Source organism: Archocentrus centrarchus, chromosome 11, assembly GCF_007364275.1.
Source record: "Archocentrus centrarchus isolate MPI-CPG fArcCen1 chromosome 11, fArcCen1, whole genome shotgun sequence".
In the NCBI taxonomy this organism is placed as follows: domain Eukaryota; kingdom Metazoa; phylum Chordata; class Actinopteri; order Cichliformes; family Cichlidae; genus Archocentrus; species Archocentrus centrarchus.
In genome coordinates, this window is record NC_044356.1 from 11290305 (window position 1) to 11312058 (window position 21754).

At 40.5% G+C, this 21754-nt stretch overlaps 1 protein-coding gene across 1 annotated transcript in view; it reads left to right on the plus strand.

Annotated features, from left to right (window-relative positions):
- angpt1 (angiopoietin 1) overlaps positions 1-21754 on the plus strand; it is a 56801-nt gene that overhangs the window by 18076 nt on the left and 16971 nt on the right. Inside the window, exons 2-7 of the mRNA XM_030741881.1 lie at positions 4031-4186; positions 4902-5023; positions 6210-6442; positions 11860-11984; positions 13780-13881; positions 17737-17903. Coding sequence (XP_030597741.1) covers positions 4031-4186; positions 4902-5023; positions 6210-6442; positions 11860-11984; positions 13780-13881; positions 17737-17903 — 905 coding nt within the window. The remainder of the gene's footprint in view (positions 1-4030; positions 4187-4901; positions 5024-6209; positions 6443-11859; positions 11985-13779; positions 13882-17736; positions 17904-21754) is intronic.

Below are 21754 nucleotides of genomic sequence, written 5' to 3' on the forward strand. Positions count from 1 at the left end.
TTGCTGGCTTTGGTTCTAAGGTGGCTTGTGATACATTGGGAGGTGCTGATGCGAGGGGGTGGAAGATGGTGAGTAATAGCCCCCATCCTCTTCTCCATTAAAGTGGCCTGCAATGCATCCAGGCATGAGTGAAAGGGATGTATCCCAGAAGCCAGTCTGGCCCAGTAACACCATTAGAATCACCTCCCTACACACGCAAAGAGCTAGAGATAAGCAGAGATGTGAGAAAGCTCTAGTGGAAAGTGTTTTAAAAAGTCCAGGCCTGCAGTCTTCTTACATTCACGGTGTCTCTCTGCACTGCTACTGCAGCTTTTTAGAAGATCAGAAGTTATGCTAAATTAGAAACATTTGCAGTAATTTGTAACAGAGAGCATCGTCTGGAGGGATTATCCTGTTCCTGGCTCTCAAGCATTGGCAGTTCAGTTCTGCCATAAAGATGTGCAGGCTATGTATGTTGGAGGGCTGACGTGATGCACTTCCAACCTTTTTGCGTGTGATGCTCGGCATGAAAATGTGCACGCACAGTCCATTTCAATCAGTAACAGTTGCTTTTAAGGTCTCTATCCTATCATTTACATTCTAGACAGCCCAAAACAGCCTGTTTAGTGATTAGCATCCAGTTGTGCCTCATAAACTGTTTACACTGACCAGTCTGTGCATGCACAGGGTACAGGGTGCACTTAAGGCACTAAAAGATGATGATCACATAGCATCATTAGTAAAGTCACAGGCAGGCCACATGAAGTCAGACTGTGCCAAACGCACAACCATAAAACCTTAATACAGTACCTTTGTGTAAAGTGGCAGTTAGTGAATCGTAAACTTGTGTTTATGAGACTCTCACTTAAACAATCATTTTCTGAAATGAGCTTGTAGGTTTAGCCAATTCCATAAGAAATGAAGTGGTATCACACCGTTTGAAATAAATCACTACAAGACATATTCTTTTTTTAATGAAAGTGTAGTACTTCCTTGTGGCTAGTAACAAATTTGACCTAGTGACGTATTTGGCCTGAGATAACCAGTAGCTTAATGTGGCTAATATATTTGGCTAATTCTAGATGACTATTCTCTGTCACTGTTACTGTTACAAAGGGCGTAAAAGTTTAAGCAGTATGTTTCACTTGCATTTAAATTGAATGTTGCAAAACCTACAAAGTCCCTGCTTAAAGAAACAGCTTAAAGTTAACGTGGCTTTTTTAGCTTACTCTGTACACAGGCCTAGAAACCAGTCGGTGCCCATCTGGAAACCACTGATTGTGAGGGACAAATGTGTATTGGCAAGTAGTTGTGGGCAGTCTCTTTGGACTCAATTGCTAAAGCCCCATTCACACAGGCTGAGAGACTGGTCAGTGACACACACACACACGCACGGCCACAAAGGAAAAGTGTGTATTCTGCAATAAGTTGGTGAGGGGTTGTGAGAGGTTCCTGGCAGTCACTAGCATGAAATCCATTACAAAAAGTATACAGGTATACACCAAAAACCTCCTTGCACTTGCTTTGGTCACTAGCAGGTTGCAGCAGTCACCAGTAGTTTGCTTAGAAGATGTCGACTCCTCTGCAAACACACACAAACAAGTCACAAAGCAGCAGTAAAACTGTGAAAAGTGCAACACAAACTGGAAGCGGTGACTGTGCCTTTTAAAATGTGTTTGTTGCAGCAGTAAGACACAACTTTTACTTATGATCATTTTTATGGTTTGTGCGGCTCTTTTTTTAAGTTTCACCATCGTTTGGAGAGTTTGCAACTGAGTTGCCCATTGACAGCCAGCAACCTCCAGCAACTACTCACCAACTGGTCAGGGAATGCAAGTTTTTCCTAGTGACCGTTCTCCAGGCCTGCATGACTTACCACTGATAGTCCCTCCTCTTACCTTACATGGTTAACCCTGAGTGAACATTTAAAAATTGGTGATTAGCACTGAGTGAAATTTTAAGCCAAATTATCTGGTTTGAATATTGAATATTTTTGGTTAAAATTCCCTGTTGTGAGGATCACTTGTATTTTCATGTCCTGCATAAAAAAATTGCAGTGAGTTGGAATTAACTGATTCTGATTTCAGGTTAGCCAAAACAAGTAAGTTATAAAATATGCTGGAAAAATTATTTCACCAACTGGAAATCACATCTTAACAGAAAATAAATGACCGCAAACTTTGCATTTTTATTATGCACTTATTTTTTCACCGTCCCAGTCCTCCCCCTTGACTGACACAAATTTGCATTTGAGCTCTGGCAGTGGAGAAAACTATTTGCTTTTACTGCCCACAATAGTTTCTGGTGGTAGTCATTGACTGAAAAAAACACTGCATTTAACTGGAGTCGAGGTTAGAAACCATCTAAATAACGCGACACCCACATGGACCTATTTTACGCCTTCCAAAGTGCTGATTTTACATGAATGGGTGTGTTTGTGTAATCTTGTTTCTCCTGGGTACTTTCCACTTATGACCCTCACAAGGTCCAGCTGTGATTCAGCCACACTGACACAAACCATGAAGTGATCGCTGGGCTTACGTTTCTGTCAGCCTTTTGTCTCTTCAGTACCCTTTCTCTCAAGGTGACTTAGGCAGTGCCAAGTCTCTCGCTGCCCCCAGACTGTGGGCACTGCAATGCGTGCATTTCTTAAGCTTTTCAAATTTAGGATTCTAACCCACAATTGTGTGAAACCACCACACCATCCACAGAGTTCCAGATATACTAAACACCTTTTCTCAGAAACAGTCATATTCTGTGGTTCATTATCAGCCAGAATAATTCATCATTATTAGAACTTTGTAAATTCCAGACTCCCTGTTTTCTTTCCAGTTCCTGACGCCAGACCATTGGAGGTTGTATGAAAAGTGACACTTATATCAGTCTTATGTAGTTCACAGCTAGAGGAAGCCATGTTATATCTGAAATCCAGCCTGAGAAAATGTTTAATTTCACTTTTATATTGTCACCAACAGAGCATATTACATTGAAAGTCTAATTCAACTTGGCAGAGGTGCACAAATGGCTGAGAACTGGCTCTCTCTACTGAAGAGCAACAGGGATCCACCTCTGTTCTCTTTTATTATCCATCAGTCTTGGATTGATTTTTGTAGTTAATTTATTCTTTATAAAAATAAAAAAAAGTCTATTTTTTTTTATCTGCATGCAAATATTTTACTGGAAATAGCTACAGGATAAATATTACAACAACATTTAATCATGCAAAGACTGACATTTCTGTCAGCACCAATATAAACTGCATGTTTAGTATTTGCATTGTAGCATGTAGCATAACTTCTCATTGTTTGTTTCTGCCAGATTTTTAGCCAAGTACTTAGATTTTAGCCAGTTTCGCATGGGTGAATAACCTGCTGTTATTCCCACACTCTCTCTCTCTGTTCATTTGTTGTCACTCTTCTACCAAAAAAAAAAAAAAAACCCAAATAAAATGTCCTAAAATATTCTTTAAAAAGAAGCACTTAGTAGGATTATTCCTAAGTAGAACAGATTTTATCAGGCAAAAGCTTAATTAAATCCAGATCATCTACATAGTTCATCTATAAGAGAAGCTAAACTTTTATGTTGTTATTTATTTGGGTTTGGAGCACAGACTGGTTTGGAGATAAAAAGGAAAGAATTCTATCCAGACAAGCTCCAGATAATATCTGTTCATCTCTGCATCCTCAGGCTCCAGCTAACCAACTACATGTGGTGGTGGCTGCATGGACTCAGTTAATTCTTCAGTTGAGTTCCTTTTAAAATAATGTGAAATAAAAAAAAAATATGTAGGCTTTTTTCTAGATATGCTTAAAAAAAAACCCCACAGATGCTAAAGAATCTTGTATCTTGTATAAAGTATATATTTTTCTTTCACCAATGATATTCTATTTTCACTTATAGATTAATGGAGCAAATATACTGTGGTATATGTGCTACATTCTGAATGTTTGTCAATAATCATGGGTGTAAACATGTAATATGCCAGTATGTAACTTTCTTCCTTTTGGGTGTAAACCTCCTTCTTCTCTGTTTTTGCGATCACTCTCTGTAGATTGAGAACTACATCAAAGAGAGCATGAAAACAGAGATGGTTCAGCTGCAGCAGAGCGCCGTGCACAACCACACCACAGCCATGTTGGAAATGGGAACGAACCTCCTCTCTCAGACTGCTGAACAAACGCGCAAGCTCACTGACGTTGAGACTCAGGTGAGACTTCAAAAAACATCTTATCAAATGTGAGTCTCCAAATTTGAGTCATTTCTTGTACTAACACCAAGCAGATATAATCCTGTACTTCACTAACTGTCCCAGCTTTCACTAACTGTTTTCTTAAAAGGCAAACTGGCCAAAGACAATAGTGATTGTATATAAATGCCTATCAACCACTTTGATTTGTTTGGTGGAGGGATTTGAGGAGAAGGTAATGAAAAGTTGGTGCATGGGTAATTTCTACCTCGTCTGTCCAAAGGATTGAATCAGCTAACGGGTTTTCACCCAAACTGTGCTAAAGATCAAGGTCACATTTGTTGTTTTACAACCCGTGTTTTGTGATGGATCACGAACCAGATGAATGAGTATGTCACTGATATTCTGATTACTAGAGCCCTAAAAGATAACTGTTTACAAAATTACTAAAAAGATAAACACAGTAGAGATAAATATGTTTAATGTATTACCATGTGCTGCATTAGCGCCTGACAAAATGAAAACAAAGTTGGTAATTTATATGTGAATTGAATGTGCAGTGTTTTTTTTGTTTTGTTTTGTTTTTTTTGCTTTGTTTTATCTTTTTCCTTCTGAAGTGCTTTTGGTTTATCTTACAGTTTGCTACATTGTTGTTAATTTATGATTACTGGGACTAACAAAGTATAATATAATTTTTTTTGTATTCTGTATATCTGTGTATTTCTTATTGTGGCAGGTTCTGAATCAAACATCAAGGCTTGAGATCCAGCTGCTGGAAAATTCTCTTTCTACTAACAAGTTGGAGAAGCAATTAATGGTCCAGACCAATGAGATCAGCAAGCTGCATGACAAGAACAGGTAAACACACAATAAACGATACAGACTGGCAACCGAAGATAAACCAGAGGTAATGAAGATGATGTATCGATGGGCGAAAGGCCAGCCAACTCACAACACATTTCTCACTCACTGCTGCTGTTCGCTTCATGATTGCATAAACAAAATCAAAGGCTTACTACCAGCTCTCTCTGACATAGTTAGCAGATTTTCCAAAATAATATTTAGCTGTATAAACAGCGGCAATGATAAGAAGCTCGTATTCTCTTTGTGCTCAGCAGATCCCACTAAAACCCATAAAAACCTGATTTCCATGTTGGACCACTGCATATTTGTTGCAAAATCAAGCAATTAAAATATTGCTTTTGGATACATTTTCATGTCCTTTGTGGTGATTAGTCCTGTGGGATTGTCTTACATGATATAGTGTTTTGGTGCATAGGTCTCACTGTGATATCCGCAGAGACCGCTGCAATCATTTGAAAAAGAAAGATCATATTTGAAGGCGTAGTTTCTGGTGAATCAGACTCCAGTTATTCTTGAAGCTTATGGATATAGATTTCCGAGAGCAATTTTCCTAGGCTTAAGCAATTATGACATTATTCAATCTTGTACATATTTCCTTAACCAATCTTATATCTGGGGGAAAGATATGATTATGAATTAGATGTCAGCTTGTATCATCTTTGAGGCATTAGATTGTAAAGCTCAGATGCCGTAATAGCGTATTCATTTACCTCAGATGGGCCTGCAAAGTGAACAGTGAAGCACATGTTTATACTGTGTGAGGAAAACATGGCAACTAAACCTACAGACATCATTGTTTGTGTTTTAGTCAGGGAAAGTTCCTGAATTTGAGTTCCCGAATCGCCTCATGGGAGACGGTGAAGGGAGTATTGCCACATGTTGATTATAATAACTTTGGGGGTGCCTGTCACAGGAGGAGCAGCAGGAACTGAATGTCAAATATGAAGAATTTTAAATAAATGAGTTTTAATTACCTGCTCATGATGACAAAGAAACAGAAACAGATCTGCATTGCATAGCTTGTAAATCACAGGCAGCATTAAAACAAAAACTGCAAAACAACTTTGGATCTGTTTAAATCCTGTGAAATCAAATGTAATTCCAGTGGGTTTGGAAATAATAATGAAAAACTGTGCCATGTTCCATAAGAAACCTTTTTTCCCCCCTCCTTTCTCCTCAGCTTCCTGGAGCAGAAGATGTTAGAGATGGAGATGAGACACCGTGAGGCGTTAGAGGTGCTGACACAGGAGAAGGGAAGCCTCCAAGCCCTCGTGGGAAGGCAGAGCGGAGTTATCAGAGAGCTAGAAGCCCAGCTGAGCCGGGCCACAGGAAACAGCACGGCACTGCAGAGACAGCAGCAGGAGATGATGGACACCGTCCACAACCTGCTCAACCTCTGCTCTAAAGATGGAGGTGAGCTGACTGGACTAAGTCATAAATGTTTTCAGCAATTTAAAGAGTAAATATTGTCTTATACAGTAGCCATCCTTCCAAGTGTATGGTGCTAAAGAGGGAGAAGACACCAATTTTGAGAGGAAAGCCTCAGCAGCTCAAAGCTGCAAAATTGAACTCGCTGCCATGTGTAAATACAAGCTCAGAGAGACACTTGTTTAACTTTAAATTCTTACCTTTGTTTCACCCTAAAGCAAAATCAAGACCATCCAGCATTCACCGGCTTGGGAAGAAAGGTTTATATTTATGTTTTTGCAAGACTTGTCAGTCATCTGTTGGCTGCATGTAGACCGCTCTAAATGTTTTCAATCCCCACAAACGATGACCCTAACGCAAGAAGATGAGATGCCTACTGACCTTTGCCAGACCACAATGTGAGAAGCAAAGTCTGTGGATTGGCTGTCAGGTTTGACCCGTGAGGCAGCAAGGCTGTTTTGGATTCCTTACTTCCTCAGGTCAGATCTTTCTGCTACGATATCTTTGATTTGACAATCCTTGCGATATCATGTGGAAAACAGTTCTACAAAGCTTACCCCACACTGAGAGACACAGGGATGCACTCGCTGTAACGGCGAGCGCCACTCAGAGCAGCATGAAGAGAGAAACACGGTGCTTATTGTAACCCGATGTGCAGTTTAGTGGCTCTCATAAACCAGCGTGGTGCACTTTTCACAACAATCGCTTTTCACGCTTTAATTTTATAAAGTCTGTGTACACAGCTCCAGCGAGACGTTCGACACGACTCTGTCTATGAAGTAATTGGCTTATTTCATTCCTCTGGGTCCCTCCCTGTTAATATGAGACTAGGGATTTCCCTTTTGGCCCAGTGTTTGACCCGACAGCAATGCAACTTCTCTTGTTCGGTCAAACACAGTGAACTCATTTACCCCTTTCTCAGCCATTTAAACACCAAACCTATTTGATCCCAACATTTGCCCAAAATCCCTTTGGTCACAGGAGATTTGACATGAATGTCCGTGTCAGCGGGGATCGGCTGCAACCTCATTTCCATTTGTGGATTTCCACCAGAGACGCCTCGAGACCCCACAGTGCTTCTCGGCGTTTCCCATCAGACAGGAAACAACAAGGGCTTGAAAGGATGAAGGAGTCATGAGCGGATAGCTGCTGCACATGATTAACACATGCTTTGTATTTATCATGCTGCTGCCTTTTGTAATTTTAATGTTCCATGCACAAAAAGGTCACGAACTGCCTCTGTGCTTAGTCTGGATTTGTATATATTACATTTAATTACCAGAGGTCTTTTGGGACCCTTTTGGACCATATGGATCATCTGCACATTCCACATATTAAGATGTGGGCCTTGATGCAAGACTTGTAGGTCTCTGTTTTGCTGGTGTTGTAATGTAACAACATTGATTAAATTCTCTGTAAATTATACTTTTATAGACTATAATTCAGCACCATATGTGGCATTTTTAGGGTTGGTTAGGTGAGCATGGTATCCCAACCCATCCCCCAGTCCATGACTGGTGGCTGCCTTAATAAGAGGGGATAGAAAAGGAACTTGGCCACTGTTGCTCTGTGGTTGGTCCTTTCCTTTTCCAAGGGGGTGTTGAAGGTTGGGGTGGGCATGCAGGTCAGAGGTCTTCCCTTTCCTCACCCCAGCCCAGATAAGTCAAACTGTAATAGCTCCTGGGGGAAGCCCTGTCTGAAGAAGGTGAAGGAGTTGGTAGAGCTCTCCGGTCATCTGATGCACTGGCCTGGTTTTTCAGTCGCATTTAAAGCACAGAAGCAGCAGAGCTTTGTTTTTCTATGTTCACAGGAGGGCTTCAGTTTGTTTGAGAAACAAATGAGTGTTTTCATTCGAGTGAAGATTTAGCATTTTATGCCATCGAGGGGCGTCTGCTTGCGTTAATAAGCTCTCGCTTTGAAAACTGAGCCCGAGTACTTCCTTTAACGCGTGGACTCAAATCATCTTTGAGTTTGGGGAAACTGACAGACACTTAGAAAAAGGAATTTTAACACTAAATCTCCAAAAAAACAAAAAAACAAAAGCGCTTTCCCACCAGCTGTCCACTGATTGCTTTTCCTAAAACTAAAGTTTCCAGTGTGTGTTTCAGCTGTTGCTATGCAAAGTGAGGACTGGGGAGATATTTTCAGGATGACCAGATGCTGTAGTGGAGCTCTTATTTAGGTTGCAGTCGTTATCCGAACCTCATTAGAGTAGCAGTGAGCCACACATTGTTATGAACAATACCTGACCTCAGCTTTGGAACCCTGTGCTTAAAAAAAAAAAAAAAAAAAGAAAGAAATCTGGCTGCTAAATATGATTTTTGTTTTACAGTGTTCTATTATCCAACTAAATGAATAGCATTCATCATTTTTACAGCTGCTTAGTCAGAGGGTAATTATTTTAAGGTTCCATGCAAAGCCTAAAAAATGGCCTTTGCTGTGCGTAATGCCCTCAGAACGACAGCATGGTAAACCACTTCGTTAGACGCTCCAGACAAAAGTTGCTGCACGTGATTATTTTTATGCTTTACTGGCTGGTTGTAATATGTGTGCATTTATTTCCTTCCACCTGAATAACCTTTCTAAAGGTAGTGGTAACCCTGCTTCAATTTATGCAGGGGGGACTGAAATATTTCATTTGTTGTTCGCAATTGGTCTGCATAATAAGACTACAAAGACTTCAAAGACAGCAAAAATGTAACAATGCAACGTTTTTGTCTAAAACCCTGACAGCCACGTGTCAGCTACGTGCAAGAAGTTGCTTTGTGAAAAGAAAATGATTCTTTGGTGCACGGTAAAGATTTAACAACAAGGTCACTTTGCAGTCCATGAACTCTGTTTGGCACCAGAGACTTGGGTTTGTGTCCTTTTCCTCAAATGATTTAGGTTGCGGTAACACTTGGTTCAGGTTAGAGAAAGGAGAGTGGTTGTAGTTAGAGTCAGATTTTTTCGTTAACTAGAACACAGCCTTTTAAGAGCATTAACCAAGTGCTCTGAGAAGCCTAAGCATAAAAAACATATGTACACTTCCCATACAATTTATTTCTAAAACCAAATTACCTGTATATGTGTTATGTTTGATTTTTCAGGAGATATGGTTGGCATAAAACTGAGAGAACTGCCAGAATTTTTATGAAATTTAGCCAGTACAGTTTGATGATACAGTGACCCTCCTCTTATATTAACCTCAAGTCTCTGTTTGATATCTTTTTTTTTTTAAACCCTTTTACATAATTAGCTCTTATCAGTTTTATACTTAATTATATTTCTTTTCAGTCTACACTGTCCCGGGTGCCCATGCTTGAGTATTATATACAGCACCTCCCTTCTTATTTCTGTTTGAAGTCTGTTAGGATTTCTGTTATTTCTCAAGTTTGCTTATTAGAGGTCCAGCTGGGGTCTATTTGACCTTTAATAAAAATAGCATCATGTTCATCAAATTGACAAGTGCAGGATCTGGCAAGGGGAAGGCTCAGGATTGTAATACTTTGCTATGCGAGATCTAAAACAAGAACAAGTATTAATCATCACTGTATTACTGTAAATGTATTATGGGATGGAATTTCCATCATTGTGTAATGCTTTTCACACTTGATCTGCAAGCACACAAAATAAAGAAAATCACTTGCTCTTGTATGCAATCACGTTAACTCTCAGTGGCACTGAGCGCTGATTATAGTCACATGGGAGCAGTGATCTCCATGGCAGTCCATTTAGCTCCTTTACTCAACCTTCTTAGTTCAAGTATTTGGGCTCATTTGGCAAGGATCCTGATTTATGCAAACACCCAAGCCCTGCTGCTCTTTTCACATGAACCCCCTGCTGAATACGAGTCCCTGCTGAACCACAAAATATTTTTTTGTAAATAAATATTGGGACATAAATAATATTTGCAAAGCTGGGCAGCAAGCTGTTCAAGGGAGCCACTATGACGCTGGAGAGTCCAATCCCTCAGCAGATAGTCTTCTTCCACCGGGGGAGATGTCAAAGGCAATTGTGAAATAATTGTCCATGCTGTTGCAGATCGAATACCAGAAAGTTCCCCTCTGACAGTGATCTTTCAGCCTTTAAAATGTGTCCCGCTGTCTGCCAGCTTGGGATCAATTACTGCCTGACAGGGCCGTTCTTTGTTGTATTAGAGTCTGCAGAGCAAGGGTCCACTCCGTCAACCTGTCACAGCGGGGGATTCTTGTTGCTGACACTCAATACCTTGTCAAAATGCTCAGATACTACACCCAAATAAGCAGCTCGCTTCTACTCAAAAGTTCTGCATCCAGCAGATGGGGTGGGGAGGGGATCAAAGGATCACTGACACATTTCGCTTTTCCCTGACATTTTCTCTGACTCAACGATTCTAACAATGAAAACAGTGGTGTGAAATCTGAGATGAACCCCTTCTAGGAGAGGAGAAATGGAGGAACAGGGAAGAGGGGAAAAAAAGAGAGAATAGGAAGGCATTTCCACCAATATAACAAGGGCTTGGAAAGTAAATATAAACCACTTGTTATAACAGGAACTTGAAATTTATAGCTTGTAGTATTTTGTCCTTACCCCCTCGCATGGTTTCAAAATAACGCCGCCATAATTATCAACAGATGGTAATGGATGCAGCTGGTCTGTCAGAATCTGAAGCCTTCTCTCAGAGTGTGAAAACATCCATACAAGGACCACTTCTGTCTCTCGAATGAGTTAGTTGTTCTCAAAGTTGATATGGTGATTACGCTCACTGTGAGAGTTTCTATTTTTTCAATTCATGTAGATACTAAATATGACAGATTGGTCAGTTTGTTGCCAATTTGTGTTTTTGCACAAATGAGTTTTTTCCTTTTGATTATCTGAAGCTGCTCAATGAAACGGTTAAGCGTTCATTTTAATTCATGATTAGCTCGGAATAAAAACTGGAAGCATGTGGAAATAAATGCCCAAGCTCTGTCCACAGTTCTCATAAGACTTCCTCAACTTGTCACACCACCTGGAAGAATGGAAGTCGCTGCCCTCGTTCATTTTTCACATCCAGTAATCCTGTCATTTCCAAATATCTTTGTTTTCTTAAACAAATGAGAGACTGGGGAGTTTTGGAGGTTTTGAGGGTTTATTTTTCAACTTTTGAGTGGTTTTCCCCCTTTTTTTTTTCACCACCCATGCAATGGTTTTAATTGTAAAATTAAATCAGATGCAAAATAAAAGTACCAATCTTCTCATCTAACTCAGCAAATTCATGTACACAATTGCTCTCCAAAATGTTCAGCAATTCCTTTAACCGCTGTTGCAGATTTCCAGAGAACTTTCACTCTTGTTGAGGTGTGCAGAAAATAACATTTCCCTGCATTTGTCTTTGTGTTACAACATTATACAGAGAAAAACGTGTTTCACTAATAAGAATATTTCTTGTGTATCTGCAGTTGTTCCCAACAGTACAAAGGTCGCGGAAGAAGAGAAGTTCCGGGACTGTGCTGACTTGTACCAGGCTGGTTTCCATAAGAATGGAGTCTACACCATCCACATAAATTCACAGGAGACCAAAAAGGTGGGAAGCCATGATATCACGCAGCCAGCAGTTCTCTGTAATGTGAAAATATCTGTTTTCATCACCTCTCAGAAGCATTTTCATAGCGGATTTACAGGGTTTGACTTGGTTTCTTTAAATATTGGACTCAGCTTTCTCCGTATGAGCTAAAACCAACACCAGAGCCACCGTGGGATATTAGCCAATGATGAGTGCGAGTGATGAGTGCTAGCTGCTGTGGAAATATTGAAAGCTAAAAATACATTTGGCAGCTCTGAAAGTTCAGGAGTTGAGCAGGGAGGTTAGGTGTGAAACGGGACACTGCGCTGATAAGCACGGTGACAAAGGTACGAGTGTGTGGATGTGTTTCACATCTATACAACTGAATTTAATTGTGTTTATGTGTTATTGCATCTGTTACAACTAATGTAGAGAGAAACCCAGCTTTTCTCTTTGAGCAGGCCCCTGGCAGCTTGGCCATGTTCTCCCCTGACTGATGAGAGTGATGATTTCATGTGTTAGGGGCTTTGTGTGTGGATTTCTGTTCATTGTTGTTGGGCTAATCTCATTTTGAAATTTAAATTCGCCCAGCCTTTTAATGTATAATGTTACTTGAGCTGCTGTTTATTATTTCAGTCTCCACGAAGGATGAGGAAACTATGGAGGATATTTGTTAAACAGTAGGCTATCAAAGCTTCAAGCCTCTGGATGGACATCTCCCATAGAAGCATTTTGACGTCTGTTTGGCCGGGAGATGTCCTGTCAGCTTCCATGGTGTATTACTGAGAGATCCGCTAAGTTTGTTAAAACAAACCAAGTTTGAAAAGTCTGTTTTTTTGGATCTATCCATCCGTTTTCTTCCGCTTATTCAGGTCCAGAGAGGGGCTGAATTTTATCCCAGCTGTCACAGAGCGAGACGGTTGTCTTTTTACAGTATTAGTTATATAAGAATACTAGCTGCTGTGTAAATATAGCTAGCTTACCTGTCTTTAGCCTGGATTGTTCATGATTCCCACTGAGTTATTTTTTCTGCTACTTTTTACACATAAAAGTTATGAATTGAAATAAATACTGCAAAAAATTATATTTACTTTTGGCTGTGGTTGTGTGTGTGTGTGTGTGTGTGTGTGTGTGTGTGTGTGTGTGTGTGTGTGTGTGTGTGTGTGTGTGTGTGTGTGTGTGTGTGTGTTGGCATGGATGAAGAGCTACTCTTGAAGAGAAGAGTTGTGTCTGGGCTACCTCCTTAATTATACCCAGGCTGTGCTCATGTGTGTGTTCAGCTGTGTGGTCTGACTGAGGTGAGAGACCTTGTCCACTCCGCCCTGGGGTATCCTCCTCAAAACAAAGAGCAACACTGCAGATAGAGTGCCAGTACTGCATTATCAGCTTACGCACACTGAGGTCCAAGGTTAAGGGCCACATTACACCCAGGTGTCTGCTGGTATGTATCCATCCCGGACCTCCGCTTTGATTTTGCAGAAACAAGGCCCACTGATGAGGAACATCTCTCGGGAGTTGTTGAGGGATAAGGAGACGCTGATTGAGTTTGAAGAGGACATAGATATATTGGATTCCCAAAGATGATTCATCGTGAAAGCTGGGGAAAGGAGTGTCTAAAACCAAACAATCATCCAAATGACCCTTTATTGCTTGTAAATGCCGCTGAGAGTTGAAACGTTGAATGCTGAATTCATTAGTTTGGTAGTTAAATTACATCTTCTGACTATACAAAGACCTATGGGTGCTATCAGTGTTTCATCACCTTCATGCATTGTATTTTCCATCCCTCCCTTTCTATCTCTTTTCTCCTGCGTAGGTGTACTGCAGAATGGAAACAGCCGGTGGCGGATGGACGGTCATCCAGCGCAGAGAAGATGGCAGCATCGACTTCCAGAGAACGTGGAAGGAGTACAAGATGGTGAGACAAGACAGATGCGAGCACGCAGCTCTTCGGCCATTATCCAGGCACTCGTTCATAGCCATTAAAAACAAGAGGACAATGTTTGTTCTTTAAACACAGGGCAGTAAGTGAATCCACACCCAGAAACTGAGAGAACACGCTCATCCATATCCATTAAGCCTAAATTACGAAACTGTACAATGAGCGAGACCTGCTGTTTCATAAATACCCTTTCACTGTGTGATGATGAAAAATACTGCGCACACTTTGGCCTTTACTGAACATGATGAAAACATGAGAGTCAGGATGCACTCATCCAAGACCATTTGGAACACTTCGGCCAGATGTCATCCCTCTTTGGCAATATCTCCCATGTCGTTTTTGTATTAGCAGAATCGTCTAGGGTATCTGAGACTTGCACCGCTCCTTAGCCGAGGCTTCACTGCTGTTATTCTTCCTCTTCTCCAACAGGAAATTACTACCTAAATCTGAAAACAAAGCATTTGTTTAGTCTCAGTCGAGCTGGGCCAGGTGTTTGTCATCAAGGGTAAATCTGTGCGTATTTGCATTACGGGTGTTAACATTTCCTATAGGCTGTGTTTAGGTGGTAACATGGATTTATTTTTTCTGACTGTTGCTGTAGAAGCTGCCTGTGTATACCATGTGCATAGCTTTCAGTTATTGTTTCTTCTTCTCCCCCCTAAAATCTGTTTCTACTTGAGTTTTCCTGTGTCTCTCAGCTGCACTTGGTGTGTGGATTATCAGTAAGTGGGAAAAGACAAAGCCATTTGGGGCATTACAAGGCAGAGGACTTGCACACTGGACCAAATATAAACCCAGAGTTTTGAGAGGGTCAGTTTTCACACCTACATACTGATTGCTGAGTTATTTAAGGTAACAGAAAGAGATAAAAATGGAAAAAATGAGAGGAAACAAATGAGGCCTAAACATTACTTACAAATGTAACAACCAGTAGAAACCTTCCAGCTTTTAACAGGTGTGCAGAGAGCGTGCATGGAGTGCTCAGTGAGGGTACATTTGCCGGACTTGGCTGACATTTACGGTGCTAACTAACGGCTTAGAGTCTCCTTGAAAAGTGTAGAAGTCATCAACAGTGTTTTATTGTCGTATTAATTTTCAAATTCTTGGTCTCCTGAGACTTGTATTGTATTTAGAGAATTTGTTAATCTTTCAGCCAAAACTGAGGCTCGGTTTCTTTGTGAGACCATGGAGGGATGTGGTGTGTAAAATATTACATTATCAGGTGACCACACATCTTTAGTTACAATAATTACTGAGCTGCCCATCCGGCTGAGTAACATTAACATCGTGTCATGCATTTAAGAGGGGTTAATGTCAGCGTGCTTGCAATGAGGATCAAATTGTTACTGTAATACTCAGGAAAAAAATGGTAATGCATACCTAAAGTATAGCTGCATAAAAATCTTTAACAATATTGCTTGACCAAAAAAACATCAGTACCTGGATTTAAACAGGTAAGGCTCTGCCTAATGGATAAATGCTTCAGTTAGGAATTTTAACCCCAACTCGTTCAGTGAGTAGTTTCCCATTTCTTAAACAGCCATAGAGGAAGACGTATCCCGTGGTCATGGAAAAGAATGTTACTCTATTTCAGAAGGGTCAAATTATCGGCCTGCCAAATTACTGGCCTTTCGAGAAAAGAAAACAACTGAGGAGGCTGCTGAAGCTAATTGGGTTAGGAGCTATCCAACACATTAAAACCTGGAAGGAAGTGGTGAACCGTCGTCTTTGAGGAAGAAATGTGGGCGGAAAAAAAATCTTGAAAGATTCTGATCAGCGATCATTTAAAAGTAAAAAATCAACAGTAGAACTCACAGCTGTGTTTAATAGTGAAACTGAGAGCATTTCCATGTGCACAATGGGAAGAGAACTCAAGCTGTGTAGCCATAAAAAAATCACTTATCTGTGAGGCTAATCAAAAAAAAAAGGCTTCAAGATTCCAGGAAGCGTAAAGATTGGACTCTGGAGTGAAGGGAAAAGCTTATGCACTCATGCCTGGTGCCTACCATGCAAGCCTGCGGGGGCAGTGTTGGGATCTGAGGTTGCTTCATTTGATCAGGTCTAGGTTCAGCAATGTTGTATAGTCAGCTGTCTACTTGAATATACTGAATGACCGAGGTTTTCCATCAATGGATTTTTAATTTCATGATGGCACGGGCATATTCCAAGATAGCAATCCCACGACTAATCAGGCTCAGACTGTGAAGGAGTGGCTGTGGGAGCATGAGACATCATTTTCGCACATGGCTCGGTCACCACAGATCTTAACCTCACTGAGAATCGTTGGGATGTGCTGGAGAAGAGTTTACGCGTCTCTCCAACTCTCCAGTCAACAAGACGAGATCTTGGCGAAAAAAATGAATGTGACAGAAATAAATGTTGTGACATTGTATAAGCTTATCGAAACGCTGCCATGGTGCCGTCATCAAAGCTGAAGCCGCTCCAACAAAATATTAGACTGTTTTTTTCTTTTTTGACTGTATAAGTGATATGATGGGTGGTGCTAATAAATTACTACAGCTCCCCTGACGACCATATGGGTACGTCAGACAAAAAGGGTTGGGAACAACAATATCCATAAGAGATATGAGATCTACAGTGTTCAACATTTACATTTCCCTTTTATCAGGAAATTTTGCAAGTGTAACTGACATGCAAACCAAGCGCTCAGTCCAAAAATATGACTAACCATCTCCTCATCTTTTTTTGTGGGCTGAGTGATGTAGATCAGGTTTGCGTGTAAAGAATCACAAAGCGCCTGAACTATTTGAGGGAAAAACTGACAAAAGAGCCTGAATCCAAGCAAGAATACTTGAGATAAACTGCAGTCACAGTAGGAGGCATTGGACCAAACTGAAATCCCTTCAGATGTGAACATCTCATCAGGAGCAAGATCAATTGTACTGGCAGATAGAAAAAGAGAGAAAGTGGTAATGGGCCCCAGCCCTTTTCTCTTCCACCCACTCAGCGGGATGTGGCTAAGGCCGTAAGAATGCCCCATATTTTTGTTCCTTCATTGCAATTCCCGGTCACTGCACACTCTCAGCACAAACACCAGCTTCTCCCTGACTTTGCCCCTTTGCTCACTTCAGCCCCCTGTTTTACAATCTTTAATGGAGCAGCCCGGACTATCCTGTCAGAGCTCTAATGTCATCCCGATTAGTGATATTCCCCCCTCTGCAATCCGCTGCTCTCACTGCTGTCAGAAACACTTTGCCTGTGACCGGGAGCCACTGTGATCAAATACAAACTTTTGCAGTTTGTTTGAAGGAGTGTCTGTGCATGCGGTGTATGTTTTGGGAAAGAACTCTTTAAGTAATAATGAGTAAAACATGTGTGACTTGAGTGGAAGACAGAAATGGAAAAAATGTGTGCTTCTATTTCAGCTGGTACCCATTTTTGTACTTTTACAGATAGGCAAGTCTATCCAAGTTAAAGAATGAGCCAAAAGCATGCTCAAGAAACGTGAATAAAATGTGTCTAATATACACTGTATATTAGACATATGAATGGCTGAGTGTGCGGCTTTTTGGGGGGGATGCTACAGCAGTATTAGAACAGTGAGTGAGTAAATAACCACAGTATTTGTTATCAGAGATGGTTTGTTCTGATCTAATTTCTGATTGACAGAAAAAAAATCGAAAAGCAAATTAGAAAATTCCTTCTGATTCATTCCACAATCCTCTCGTGTGAAGATGTTATCGTTCCAGGAAAAGAGACGGGACGAGCAATGAATAATCTCAAGTTTGTGATTTACAAAAAGCATTTTCAGTGGAATTTCCATGCTGATTATTTTATTTATTTATTTATTTTTGTCATCTTTCATTGCAGGGTTTTGGGAGTGTGTCTGCGGAGCACTGGTTGGGAAATGAGTATGTTTATCAGCTGACCAACCAGAGGCAGTATGCCCTCCGTGTAGAATTGACCGACTGGGACGGACTCCAGGCCTTTTCACTGTATGATCGCTTCCAAATAGGCAGTGAGAAGCAAAACTACAGGTAATACTAGACAAAGTGGTGGATGACTGAGTTTTCAGGCCAGAATTTGCTTATTAGCACTATGTTACTAGTGTTTGGTGCAACGTCCTGCAAAGTAACACGTCACTGTAATCACATTATATTTTTCAGTAACATGGTTATGTAACAATAATTATGTTGTTACTTGTGTTACAAAGGTTACTCAGTTATTTGCACAAAGGGTGGATGGAAAAAAGTGGATGTTTTTCTTCCTGGGCATTACAATCAGCTGATTGTAGTTTGTGTGCATGGAGGGAAAGGGTGGCATGGTCTATCATTTTTGAGGAGTGGTGATATGAACATGACTTTTTTTATTGCCTGAAAGGATAAGAACATCATGGTAAAGTTCAAACTGCATCCAGGACAGAAACAACTGTATTATTCTGCCCTGTGACCAGGGCTGAAAGTAAGCCGGTACGGTCAGTACTGCGTAACACTAAAAATGTCTGCCCCGGTATGCAGTACCTGGAAGAGGGGGAGTGGCTGTCTGCTGTAAAGCTGGCTGCACTTTGGGTCAAAATAGATCTGCTAGCAATAAGCAGTCTAAAACACAACTTAATCAGTTAATAAATAGCTTTTTTTTCCCCATTTCAAATTGTTTCTGACTTGTTTGTGCTATGCTGGAGCCTCAATTCTCTAGCTTCTCTCCCCTCGCAGCTCGAGGCTTTCGTCAACGGCCAGCCTTTAAAACGTTCACCGCTACGTTTAATGTCTGTCTGCTCGTTAGAAAATATCCCAATTAAAAGCAAAGAGAGATTAACTAATTAACTTTAATGTTATTCTGCTCAATTTCAATAACACAGCACAGCTCAAAAACACTGCTTATGATCGGAGATTTAATTTACGCTACAAAAGAGCGCATTTACCTCCAAAACACAGTGGTTGCCAAGGGGATTGGGGTTTGAGAAAGTTTGGTGATTATTTATTTCCAGAAGTTTTGTATTGGTGGACAGAGCCAGACTGAAGGAGGTGGTCATCAGTTGTGTTAAGTGTACAGTGTGTGCAAACATTTCAGTTCCTTGACAATTGGAAAAATATATTCCACATTGTCAAGGCAACAGTAAAGTAAAATATTGATACGTACGTGTGTGTGTGTGTGTGTGTGTGTGTGTGTGTGTATATATATATATATATATATATATGGTTTTTGTCATAGTACCGGCAAGAATTTAAGATTATTTTCACCCCTGCCTGTGACATTACCTCCTGGTTTCTGAAGTCCTGTTTTGAAAATTGTTTTGAAAATTTTAGTCTCATTAGGACAGGGGTTTGTGTCAGTGTGTGGGCCTGTAGCATAAGATTTTGCAGCTTGGTAATTATGTGGCAGTGCATTTCAGTGCCACAGAATAACTCAAAAGTAATGTAATGTTCTCTGGGGAGTAATTAAATATTGCAGTGCATTACTTTAAAAAAATGTAAAGAGTAATGTGTAAAGCATCACTTTTTTTTGAGTAACAACCCCAACACTGCATGCTACAGACTTTCAAGAAGTAAAAGAAACTTTTTTTTTTTCTTATTAGCATGGCTGTTGGGAAGGTGAGGCAGTCAGCTGAAATTTCTCAGCTATCATTGGGTGAATTTGTCATGACACATAAAATAAACATTCAAATCTCTCTTTACACACATAAACTCACCTTCAGCGTGGCACCGCTGTCCGGCCAGCTCTTTAGCTGAGACCAGTGCTATTCTAGATACTTTGTGTTTAGTGCTTATTAGCAAATATTAGTATGCTAGCGTACTAAGTATTAGCCTGTTAGCTTTGTCACCGTGCATGTGTTAGCATGAAGTCATTAGCATTTTGCCCAACGCACTGCTGTGCCTCATTACAGCTTCAAAGCCACTGCCACAGTTCTAGCCTGTTACACAATGTTGACACAGTTCAGTCTAAACACGGCGCTGAGTGTCAGTCAAGTTTTGGCAGTGTTCAAAACCCAACAAACAATCACAATTATTCACGTAATATGGAAGAAAACAGACTTAAAGCATAAAAATATGCTTCGGGTCATGGTTACATACACAGTGTGACTCAAATGCAAGCTATTACACAGCCTGTGAGGACAGAATTGATTAAGAAAGAAGTATATTTGCTCCATCAGACAGCCATGAAATAAATGATTGAAACGGCTGTTGTGTAAACAGTAAAGTTCTTTCAAAACTGAACTATCACACAACCCAGTAGGTTAGTGTGGGTTCAGGATTTTGCCTAAGAACACTTAGACCTGCGGAGTGAAGGAGGTGGGGATCAGACTGCCTCCTGAGCCACAGACATTTCAAAGTGTAGACAAGCATTTGGTCTTCTCTTTACCTTTTTGTGTCTTGATCATTGCACATCTGGACATTATGAGACTGTATCTATAGCATATATCTGACATGAAGCAAGGAGGAAAGAAATTATACCGGAAAATAATACTTTAGTGGTAAGAAAAAATGTTCAAAAGTGTTAAGATTGTAACCATGAGTTGTAACCGAGCTTTCCAGACACCTCAATCATGTCTTTCCTGTTATATAAGTCTGTGGTGAGGTTTGTCTCATTGCAAATTCCTTCCAGCCCAAATGTATTGCTTGTCATCTTCTCCTCATTGCAAACTGTACTTTGATTTGATTGATGCTTTGTCCTTGCGTGTTGCAGGGCAAAGGTTTCTGTTTTCTTTTGAGGGGGTTAATGATAACAGGCCTCAAACTATGGCAGATGCTTGGCCCTCTCAGATGTGGAAAACTGCTGTAAATTCCAGAGTTCCAAGCAGTTACTGGCTTCAGAGGCGAAGGTCTGACATCTCTAATTCACTGGATGGCTGGTTCTCTGTGATAAGAAGTCCCTTGAGTTGCGAAATGACTTTTGGTCATCTTTGAATGAAGAACTAAGGAACAAGATTTTGCGGCTTGAAAGCCTTTACCACAATCTGTCCAGAGCTCCATCAAGGAATACAGTTTCCCTACAGGAGCGGGGCAGCTGGCTTTTTTTGCCATATCTAATTTTCAGAATTGTTTTGAGATGACAGGGGTTTCACTTCACAAATTTTCTGTCTTGAGGAGCTTGTACCTGGAGTGGGCTGTGTGGTTTTCTCAAAGGGCCTGGAGAATGGATTTCATTTAAGCGGAAGAGATCGAGTTGTTTTTTTACTTTTTTTGTTTGCATTAAATTGAATGCAGAGTTGAAGTTTTGAGTGCTCAAAATGTGAGGACCGAATGAAACTCCATCTCTTGTTGCTTTCAGTCTTTATTTCTTGGCTCCGGTTCGAATGCACAGGGACAGACTTCAGGCTTTCAGCTCGTCACACAGATTTGTGAAGGGCAGGCCAGCATTTTTGTAGGGTTGTGTATCAAACGTCAATGTGTACTTTACTGTAAAAGTAGTAAGTTCATGAAAAATCTCCAAAAGCCAAGCACCAGCCTACACATGTAAATGCATTTTATTTATACTAATTTTCACACAAACAAATGCACACACTTTTTATATCACCTGCTCCTGTATTTAACACATATTCCTAATGGCCATCATTAATCTTTTGTGTGAAAACTGTTGTTTTTATCACACTGCAGCAACCAAAGGGCATCCCCGGCCATTCCAGCCTGTTTTGAATGCAGGCTCACACTGCTAAGGAGAAATGCGGGTCTCTATAAATAGATATGTTCTCGAAAAATTGTTGTGGTATGATAATCACTCATTGCTGCTGTGAAACTTGGGCCAAAATAAGCCAGATGGCCAGTCCCAAACAAACCAGTGTTGCCACATTCTGAGTTTTTTTTGTTTAGTTTTTTTCTGCTTTGGCACCTACTTCTTTTTAAATGCAAAATAATCTGCAAAAGCTCTGCAGATTGCATTTATAAAACTT